This window comes from Cucurbita pepo, chromosome 7 (assembly GCF_057944985.1).
Source record: "Cucurbita pepo subsp. pepo isolate OVF chromosome 7, ASM5794498v1, whole genome shotgun sequence".
NCBI lineage: Eukaryota > Viridiplantae > Streptophyta > Magnoliopsida > Cucurbitales > Cucurbitaceae > Cucurbita > Cucurbita pepo.
Genome location: NC_141804.1, coordinates 8,775,681 through 8,787,088, shown reverse-complemented (window position 1 = coordinate 8,787,088; position 11,408 = coordinate 8,775,681). Strand labels below are relative to the sequence as shown.

General features: G+C 36.3%; 1 protein-coding gene across 1 annotated transcript; it reads right to left on the bottom strand.

Moving 5' to 3' along the window:
- Positions 1-700: 700 nt before the first annotated feature.
- LOC111799245 (transcription factor bHLH35) lies at positions 701-3,984 on the bottom strand. Its single transcript, XM_023682711.2, has 5 exons — positions 3,803-3,984; positions 3,559-3,739; positions 2,671-2,901; positions 2,423-2,593; positions 701-958 (listed from the first exon to the last, which is right to left on the bottom strand). The coding sequence occupies exons 1-5, from the start codon at positions 3,874-3,876 to the stop codon at positions 893-895; spliced, it is 723 nt and encodes a 240-aa protein (XP_023538479.2). The 5' UTR covers positions 3,877-3,984; the 3' UTR covers positions 701-892.
- Between the last annotated feature and the right edge of the window lie 7,424 nt (positions 3,985-11,408).

The following is an 11,408-nucleotide window of genomic DNA, read 5'->3' as shown; positions in this document are numbered from 1 at the left end:
TGAGTGCTTCAAATTTAGAGAAAATAGTTCTGAGTACATCACATTGTAAATCTACTATTTGAGAGAGTTGTAGTGTGTTACTTCCAAATTCAAATACTTGTACCGGTCTGATCCTACGCCGTGAAAAAGATTGAGTTTGCTCTTAAACTCGTAAAAAGAGTTGTATAACGGTTTGACTCTGATCCGTGGAAAGAGTCGAGAAAGTTGTTTATTCAAATTCCCAAGAGGCACTTTGACTTGAATTATTTTTTTTCTAGTAATTATCATCTTCTACTTATTTGTAAAAAGTTTCATCATTAGAAAAATTAATCACGTTTAAACACTTTTATCTTTAAAACTCTATTCACCCCTCTAGGGTTGCCATACCGATCCAACAACGGCTCAATCAGTGAAGTCGGGTCACTTTGACATACGATCATCGAGCTTTACCACATCATGACATACGACTATCATGGAAGCAACCCAACCATCAACGCCCGTACAAATCCCTTGCCTACGAAACTGGCCTGTTGAATAGTATGACTAAATCTAACATTAGAACGTAGCATATTGAGACACAAGTTTAATGTTTTAGCTAGTGTTCCTAGATTTTATTTTTTAAGCTGATTGTCACTCAATTAATTGTTGAACGTTGCTCGTGCTCTGTATTGTCAAGCTCGTGCAGTAACAAAACCAACCCAATTGTTTTTAAGAAAATTTATAGTTCTACAAACTAGTAGATCGTGAAGAAAAAAAAAACTCTCGAACGTAAATAATATCATCATGGATGAAAATAAATTTAAAAAACTTACTTCTAAACTCAAAGATCTGAATCATTACACGAGTAGTTTTATTAATAATAATTGTGGAAACACATTGATAACGAAGAACTAAACTTCGATAAATGAATGCTTCAACCCATATGTGCAATGGCGGTTTCTATTTGTACCTTCAATTCCTCTTCTTCTTCTCTCTCGGCCTGTAAAAACCCAATATTTTCATATTAGATTATACGATATCGAGGAGTAACCTTCAATGATGATGAAAGTTCTCTATTTATAATCATTTAAATAATCAAATAAATTACTAAGGATACAGAAAAAACAATAAATGAATACAAGATATTTGTATATAATAGAAGGACGAATATGATACATATGATAATTACGATAAAAAATATCTAAATATTTGACTATAATAAAGGGTCAAATATGATAAGTAAGCACGACAGAAGTCAAATATCTAAATATTTGACTGTAATAAATGGTCAAATATGATAATAAAGCACGATAGAAGTCAAATATCTAAATATTTGACTGTAATAAATGGTCAAATATGATAATAAAGCACGATAGAAGTCAAATATCTAAATATTTGACTGTAATAAATGGTCAAATATGATACTAAGCACGATAAAAGTCAAATATCTAAATATTTGACTGTAATAAATGGTCAAATATGATACTAAGCACGATAAAAGTCAAATATCTAAATATTTGACTGTAATAAGGGGTCAAATATGATACATATGATAAACCGTGATGAAGAACTAAATATCTTCAATCATACAAGATATTTGTCGATAATATAAAGGTCAAATATGATATATATGGTAAACCATAATTTAAGACTAAATATCCTTAACAATGTTGAACCCATGTTTATCCCGTAAATTAACCAAACTTGAAGTTTATTAGACAAACCCATAAATCTCTCGGCAATACCACACAAAACCAATTCCTTCAAACTCGATCCCGTAACTCAAACTTCTTAAACCTCCATTCAAAACACAAATTTCCTAAACATCGACTTCTTAAGCCTAAACCCTAAACCGTTTAGGGCACCACTACCCCTAAAAGAGGTAATGAGAGTACTATTAAGGATTAAGGAAACGATCATGGGTTTATAAGTAAGGAATACATCTCCATTGGTACGAGACCTTTGAGAGAAACAAAAAGTAAAGACACGAGAGCTTATGCTCAAAATGGACCATATCATACCATTGTGTGGAGGTCCATGATTACTAATTACAAGAGTACTGTTGTGATAATTCAACGTCGTTTATGAAAGGTTATATAATACCTACATTAATTGAGGGCTAGAGCTAGGCGACTCAGATTGATACGACAGTTTGGAGGTAGGAGACAATAACACGAGCGACAGAACAAAACTAAATCATGGACTTACGGCTTTTGCAATATTGCAAATTTAGAAGAAAAAAAAGTAGCTGAGACGAAACCGACATGGAAAACGACATATAAAAGAGGGAAAAGGGACCAGAGTGAGGAGAGAGAAAAAAGAATAATTTTCGGGGCGTGAAATTCAAACTTTTGTCCTATTGATCAAGAATTCAAATTTTATGTCGTAGTTAATCCATGTACCCCTCATTTACTCGAGTGGTACAATATTTAACCGAACCTTAAACTTTCAATTTGACACTAACCTCAATGAAGAGCGTGTTCAAGAGCTTGTTTGCGATGACACTGATATTAGCGGTAATGATCTTCAACTTCAGCGATTCAATCACTTCCCAAACCTTCAATATCGTGTTATCTCGGCGTAAGCACGTCAAACTCACCACCATCACCTTCTCGCCCACGTAATTCACACTCAACTAACAACAACAACAAGTTTCAATCAAACAAACAAAAACTCCTAGAAATTCAAATTTCGAGATTCAAACTCACTTACATCGAGAACTTCGATCGAGGAAGACGATGAAGCGTCGGTTGTTTGCCGATTCCATTTCATGTTCGTCCAAATTTGATCTCCATTTTCGTTGTTCCATTGATTTGTAGTTCTTGATCTCTCGTTGTTTACGCTTGATTCTAGATCGAAAATCTCTGTTTCGATTCTCTTCTCTTCCGCTCGCAGCTCTTGGATGTATGCAATCGCATCTTTTATTATTGATGCCTTATCCATCTGTCATCACCAACATAAACTTTAAAAAAAAATAAATAAATAAATAATTGAAAAAAAATATTTATTAAAAATTAGTAAAATTAAAAATATTTATATTACTTTTGATAATGAGTTTTAAGAATATTAATTAAAAATAAAATAAAATAAGGATATTTTTTTTGAACTTTTATGAAAATTTTAGATTATTTTTAGTTTTTTTAAGGGTATTATGGGAATTTTCAAAAAATTAAAAGTACTGTATTTTTATTAATTTAATAACTTAAAAAAGTTATTATGCGTAATGACTAAATTGCCCCTGAACGGCTAATTTAACTAAAAATAAATTTAATAATAATTATGCTAATTTATATTTAGTCTCAATGTTTTATTATTTTTTAAAATTTAACTGATATAATTTTTAAAAAATATTTATGATTTTTTCACTTATTAAAAACCATCAATTTTTATATATAATTTTTTAAATGGAAAATATTAAATTTTTAGTCAAATTCTAAAAATAAAAACCAATTTTTTAAAATTTCAAAATTTAGGTTTGTTTTTAAAAATATATAAACAAAAATAAATAATAAAACATGAAAAATTATAAGCGAAAATAATATTTATAAATTAAAAGAAATTATAAATTTAATTTTTTTTTAAAAAAAATTAAAATCTCACTTTGCTGATATTGGGGACCACAGCTCGGAGAGCAATAAGCCTATCGTTAAGCTTCTTTCTCCGGTTTCTCTCCGATACGATATTCTTCGACGCCTCCGACGGCGACGACGGCGACACCTTCCCCTCCGGCGAGCTCGAATTGTAAGCACCGTAAAATGCTTCCTCCAGTCCCCACCCGCCGCTAATTTCAAAGGATATTTAAATAAATAAATAAATAAATAAACAACGGATTCCGAAAAGAAACCTGCCGGAGTCTTCCGTCAGCAGAAACATGTCCGTTTCCCAATATTTCAGATACTCGTCGAGAATGTTATCCATCGGCGGCGGATCGGGCGGTCGGCCGGAGGAGACGGCGGCGATGATGGCGGATTTTGATTGCGATATTATCTATGGAGAGGAAATGGGTTCCGTGCAAATCGGTGCAGAATGGGGAAGTTTTTATAGGGTGAAAAAACGGTTCAAAATTTGAATTAAACTTTAAATTTTTACTGTCTAATAATTAAAAACTTAACCCGATAACGTTTTCGACCTGTTCAAATTTTTACGATTTAATTACGATCAAAATTACAATAAAATTTTAGAAATGACAAGGATGATGTTCGAATTTATAATGAAAAATGATGAATTTAAGACTTTTTATTGTAATTAGTATTTTTAATTTTAAAATATTCTAATATGGTTTTAATACTCTATTGAAGTTTAAATTCTAAACGGGTTTTTTTAATGGTGTTTAGGAAGTCATCGAATTATTGAAATTTTAATTTTGTTTATAATACATTTTCGGCATATTTAATATTATCGAGTTTTCAACCTTACTATCCGTATGGTTTGAAGAGTTGTCTTATGCATGATCACACGTGTCCAGTGGCCCTGCACGTGTTATATGTTTGATATGTGTATTGTGTTTATGATATGATATGATATGATGTGTTGTAATGATATGGTATGGTTTGTTATATGATATGGCACATATATGTTGTAACGACCCAGATCCACCGCTAGCAAATATTGTCCTCTTTGGGCTTTCCCTTTCGAGCTTCCACTCAAGGCTTTAAAACGTGTCTGTTAGGGGAAGGTTTCCACATTCTTATAAATGGTGGTTTATTCTCCTCCCCAAACAATGTGGGACATCACAATCCACCCCCCTTCGGGGCCCAACGTCCTCGCTGACACTCTTTCCTTTATTCAATCGATGTGGGACCGCCCCCAAATCAACCCCCAGACATCACAATCCACCCCCCTTCGGGGCCCAGCGTCCTCACTGGCACTCTTTCGTTCCTCCAATCGATGTGGGACCGCCCCCAAATCCACCCCCTTTGGCGCCCAACGTCCTTACTGGCATATTAAAATACAAATGGATGTCATATTATGCCTTGACGAATTATGATAAGGTATGAAGTGCCATGATATGGTGTGACATGTATGACATGTAATGAAATGTTTTGAGATAAGAAGATTTATGGCGTACAATCGGTTAGACATGTTTCGAAGTCTATGCTATACGAAATTGATAAAAAGAGGGTTGTCTTGCATGATTTATTTACTATGTAAAATGTCGGGACCTCATGCATAAACGTATGTTCACATGCATCAAGATGTTTTCTCTTACGTTACGAAAAGGAAAATGATTGTCATGTTTAACATGATGCTACAACCGTCACTATTCCTTCCAGGTGTTTGACAATAGCTCAGGGGGTGTGCGAACCACTTGGTGGGTCCATGTCCGCACGTATGGGCCGTGTGTAGAGTAGCAAATACACATCCGATAACCCGGACTAGAAAACCGCCTGAGAGAATATGATTTTAAATGATAGGTCTCATTCATGTTGCATGTATTTGCATTCTCTAATCCCAACAGTGGGTCACTGTCTTGTGCTACTTTTATATTTTACGTAAAGACAAGATACCTATATTCGATTATATATTTCTTTTAACTTCGGGTTTCTTATCTTTTTCACTATTTTTTTTATAATAGGTTTAAATGAATAAACATTTTTTTTTGTATTTTTAATGTTTTTATGACGTCAGCACTAGCAGACGAATCCAAAATACTTTATTTGTGAATTAATATTTTTTATTTTACCCAAAAGACAAAAGTGAATGGTCTTATAAAAAAACAGTTAAATAATCATTGACAGAACATATTTTTTTAACTAATATTATTATTAACTTTAATAACATAATTATTTATTTAAATTTTTAAAAAATTTGTGTTTGTTTTTTTAAATAACGTAATAAATTATTTGACTTTTTAGTCAAATTAAAAAATATATTTTTTAATTTTCGAAAATTGACTTAGATTTTGAAATTCTTCCAATAAAAAAATATAATAAATCAAATAATTCCATAAATAAAACTCGTATTTATATGCCTAATTTAAAAAAAAATTTTAAAAAAAATTAGTTTTTATTTATTAAGAGAGAATTCAAACAAAGATCGAGAATTGTAGCTGAGCCATGACAATTTAAAATTGTAACATTTCTATGAAAGGCGCTAGAGGAATAGGGCTACCATAGGCCAACACACGACTTCAAGAGTTTGTAAGGTTGAGCTCGGTTCGACCCTAAAACAATCGACTCAAAACATTAAGCTCGGGCCCATTGGAACGATCCCTCAGAAAATTGTCTTAAATGTCTAAGTGGCTGACTCCTTGAAGGTCGACTAAAATGCCTAAATGGACGATCACTTGAGGAATCAGCCTAGGCCAATTTAGCTAACCCCATGGGAGTTTGACTTGGGTCAGTATGATTAATCCCTCAAAGGGTCACTTAAGACTCCAACTAATTCATCGAGACGATAAGGAGACTCTTAACGAACTTTGAGTGAAATCGAACTTAAGAATGAAAGTGAAGGTCAAAAGTTGGCTAGTGAACGACCCTTTGGCACTCGAAGGGTCATGCTGAGCTTGAAGGGTGGGATTGAGTAACTATTTAGTAATTATGACGTCCTAGTCGTCCAGAAAAATTCTCGGAAAATGTTAGGATATTCAAGTAAACATTTCGTAGATATCATTACAGAAGACGATACGAACTACATTAAAAAATATGCACCCAAGACCCGACTTTTTGTCCCTAGTCTAAGTCTCTCACAAACTTGATTCATACTTGAGCGTCAAGTGTGTGTGCAGCTTAACAACACACCGGTGTTTAGTGATTCTATTTTGTAGGTGCATCTTGATTTTCGATAGTCAACTAAGTTTGAAACGTAGTCCATTTATATCGAACATGTTATGTTATAGAACCTAATGTTTATACTCAATAATTATACATACAAAATGCGTATATTTCTTATTGTGTTTTTTTTTCTATTGTTCTTCATATTCTTCATCTAAATCGAGTGTGTGAGTTGTGCGATCCTAACAATTGGTATCAGAGCTAGGAGAGATTCACTATGACCTGTGAAGATAAAAAAGCTTACAAATTGGAACGGAGAAGTTTGATGGATCTAATTTCGGTTTCTAAAAGGTGTAGATTGAAGATTATTTGTACCAGAAAGATCTTCATGAATCCATATCTAGGGTGCGACCGGATTCCATGATCACGGAGCAAGGGAAGCTCAAGGAGTGACATGATCTAAGGTTGATCCGATTGGCACTATCCTTCTTAGACCTCCATTCATATGCCCTCAATCTCACAACGCATTTTCGCTCCCACTCCACAGTTCACAGACGTATCCAAGGGAGAGAGAGGGAATTCACCGGTGGATCTCAGCCTGTGATGTCCCAACATTGGTTGGGGAGGAGAGAACAAACCACCATTTATAAGGGTGTAGAAACTTTTCCCTAGTAGACGCGTTTTAAAGCCTTGAGGGAAAGCCCGAAGAGGACAATATCTGCTAGTGGTGGATCTGAGTTGTTACTAATGGTATCAGAGCCAGACACCGGACAATGTGTCAGCCTTTTCACTGTTCCCCAAAGGGGGGTAGACGCGAGGCGGTGTGCCAATAAGGACGCTGGGTTCTCACTGTTCCCCAAAGGGGGGTAGACGCGAGGCGGTGTGCCAATAAAGACGCTGGGTTCTCACTGTTCCCCAAAGGGGGGTAGACGCGAGACGGTATGCCAATAAGGACGCTGGGCCCCAAAGGGGGATTCGGGGGCGGTCTCACATCGATTGGAGGAAGGAAAGAGTGCCAGCGAGGACGCTGGGCCCTGAAGGAGGGTGGATTGTGATGTCCTACATTGGTTGGGGAGGAGAACATTATAAGGGTGTGGAAACTTTCCCCTAGCAAACGCGTTTTAAAGCCTTGAGGGGAAGCCCGAAAGGGAAAGCCCAAAAAGAACAATATCTGCTATCGGTGGATCTAGGTTGTTACTAATGGTATCAGAGCCAGACACCAGACAATGTGCCAGCCTTCTCACTGTTCCCCAGAGGAGGGTAGACACGAGGCGGTGTGCCAATAAGGACGCTGTGCTCCAAAGGGGGTGGATTTGGGGGCGGTCCCACATCGATTGGAGGAAGGAAAGAGTACCAGCGAGGACGCTGGGCCCGGAAGGAGGGTGGATTGTGATGTCCCACATTGGTTGAGGAGTAGAACAAACCACCACTTATAAGGGTGTGGAAACCTTCCCCTAGTAGACGCGTTTTAAAGCCTTGAAGGGAAGCCCGAAAGGGAAAGCCCAAAAAGGACAATATCTGCTAGCGTTGGATCTGGACTGTTACACACCCAACGATGCAATTCCCTTCTCTTTCGAGATGAATTCAACATGGTAAGGGAGACATCAGTTCCCAACGAGTGCCACTACCTCAACGTGAACAATAGATGCATAAAGAAAATATGAACTTGAAAATTAAAAAGTAGATTCAATCGAGAAGTCAATCCCATTACTATTCAACAATCAACGAGTCATTAGTTTCCTTTCGAGCATATACTTACGTTGCAGGTGCATAAACTAAAATTCAGAATGAACTCTAATTCATTCATATTTGAAATGACTTTTCAAGTACGTATGCAATACTCATTCTCGAACAAGCTATAAGTAGGCATAATGAAAATCCTTGTGAGTTGGAGGGTGTCGTGTCTTAATGTAACCTCGTGATTGAATCGAGTGTACCGAAGATTGTCCTAAGATGCCTTTCATTTTAGTTCAAAGTTTTTATTATTATCATCACTTGTTGTCGGAGAAGTACTGATGTTGTAGCTCATTAAAGGGATTTCAGGGTGTCTTTGTCCGTATAAAGGACAATTTTAGTGGCAGGAAGAATCAAATATTTTCACAAACAAAACAACAAAAATAATTTGTATGTTGGTTGCAAGAATGTCCTTTGTTGTGGAAATTTAGATGAGTTTGTATTGAATTTTGAAGAAAAATATAGCTTTTAGAGGTCGAGTTTCATTCATCACGAACGTACATCACTCGTCTTGCCATTATCAAATAATTTTTTTTTTTTTTCTGAAATGATCCGTGTTAGGAATACTCGATAAGTTAAAACTAACTCAATGGAGTAAAGATATTTCACCTCTAGAGTCGGCCAAAGAACGTCGACCAAATGTTCTGAGCTGAATTTTGCAAAGCTAGAGGTCCTTCTAGGATCCTTACAAAATTGCACAAATAAAGCTAACGAAGTAAAGGTATTTTACCTCTAGAGCCAGCCAAAGAACGTCAACAAAATGCTCTGATATCAAATGATAAGCGCCAACAATGCTCGATTTTGCAAAGCTAGAGGTTGAATCCTTGCAAAATTTCACAACTAAAGCTAACTTAACGGAATAAAGGTATGTCACTTCTAGAGCCGGCTAAAGAACGTCGACCAAATGCTCTGATACCAAATGATAAGCGCTAACAATACTAGATTATGTAAAGCTAGAAGTCCTTCTAGAATCCTTGCAAAATTTCACAAATAAAGCTAACTTAACGAAGTAAAGATATTTCACTTCTAGAGTTGGCCAAAGAACGTCGATCAAATGTTCTGATACCAAATGATACGCGCCAACAATGTTGGATTTTGCGAAGCTAGAGGTCCTTCTAGTATACTTGTAAAATTTCCCGAATAAAGCAAACTTAACGAAGTAAAGATATTTCACCTCTAGAGCCGATTAAAGAACGTCAACCAAAAGCTCTGATACCAAAAGATAAGTGTTAACAATGCTGGATTTTGCAAAGCTAGAGGTTCTTCTAAGATCCTTGCAAAATTTCACGAATAAAACTAACTTAACGAAGTAAATATATTTCATCTTTAGAGCCGACCAAAGAACGTCGACTAAATGCTTTGATACCAAATGATAAGCGCCATCAATACTGGATTATATTGAGCTTAACAAATATCTTTATCGTCCAAACATGTTATTTTCTTATGGCTAAAGGGATCACTTACTTCATTATACAGAGCTTAACATATATCTAATCTAATAAGATATGTTCGCAATTGGCTAGATATCTTAAACTCGAAGTCTCTAATCTTAGAGTAACCACGTGTACGCATCGAGACCAAAAAATGAGAATATGAAATGTAACGTAAATGATTGGGGAGCTCATTACCGGGCTTTCTATTTCTACAGAAGATGCATTTCTGGGTCATTCATTCAATTCAATTCAACGAGTGTATCATTGCTATCTTTTAGTCGATTAAAGGTTAAACGCTTTTAGTGGGGGAGACGAGGTTCAAATGTTTGTATCGATATCTATTCGATGGGGTAAGACAATGATGGATGATTTGGTAGACAATAATATCGACACAAAGCATAAAATATTCTCTGAAAGTGAACCAACGACTTGATTGAATAAAGAGAATGAAGAAAATTGTAGGCTAAAGTTTGGCTTAAAGAAAAGGACATTTATGTACTTATCAAAAACCAAAAAATAATTACTTCTTTAGGTTGATTCATCTCTAAATTTTCGAACGTCTAAATAATACCCTGAAACGTTCGAAAAAAGTTTAAAATACCCTTATCGTTAATTTTGATTGGAAACCGTTAATATTTTGTTTCAAAAATACCTTTAAACTTTTAAGAGGGTTTCAAAAAAGTCAAGCTTATTGCTCTCCATCTTACCTGTGATGTCCCGCATTGGTTGGGGAAGAGAACAAAACACACTTATAATGGAGTGGAAACTTTCCCCTAGCAGACGTGTTTTAAAGCCTTGAGGGGAAGCCCGAAAGGGAAAGCCCAAAGAGGACAATATCTGCTAGCGGTGGATCTGGGCCGTTACAAATGGTATCAGAGCCAGACACCGGACGATGTGCTAGCTTTCTCGCTGTTCCCCGAAGGGGGGTAGACACGAGGCGGTGTGCTAGTAAGGACGTTGGGCCCCACATCGAATTGGAGAAAGGAACGAGTGCCAGCGAGGACGCTGGGCCCCGGAGGGGGCTGGATTGTGATGTCCCACATTGATTGGGGAGGAGAGCAAAATACCCTTGTAAGGGAGTGGAAACCTTTCCCAGTAAGGGCGCTGGATTGTGATGTCCCACATTGGTTGAGGGGAAGCCCGAAAGGGAAAGTCCAAAGAGAACAATATCTGCTAGCGGTGGATCTGGGCTATTACATTCCATGTAGCTCGACTTTGCTGGATGCAAAGCTTAACCCTAGCTAGGGCCTTGGTGAGAATATATGTGTGTTGCTCTATAGTGTTAACGTTGCTTGGACCCTGATCAACTTCATAAGAAATTTTAATTCCACACCATGCAATTTCTTGCACCTCTCTATTATGTGTAGGAATTTCATCATCATGTAAGGTACTTCTTTGTTTTATAACCTTCTTTTTAAGCCTGTCTTTAGTTGAGATGGCAAGTTTAATATCTCATTTTTATGATGTCCTCGTGGCCTTCCTTTGAGTCTCTTAGGTTGAGATGAGGAGTCTAATGAAACACATTGATTTGTAGGTTGCACTTCGCTGATTGAAGTAGCCTCTAGTTTCT

Excerpts from the sequence above, each read along its gene's own strand:
- LOC111799245 (XM_023682711.2), bottom strand. The coding sequence starts at position 3,876 with ATGGATAACATTCTCGACGAGTATCTGAAATATTGGGAAACGGACATG. Across the intron at positions 3,740-3,802 it reads CTGACGGAAGACTCCGGCAG|CGGCGGGTGGGGACTGGAGG; the intron begins GTTTCTTTTCGG and ends CTTTGAAATTAG. Across the intron at positions 2,594-2,670 it reads CCTCGATCGAAGTTCTCGAT|TTGAGTGTGAATTACGTGGG; the intron begins GTAAGTGAGTTT and ends TGTTGTTGTTAG.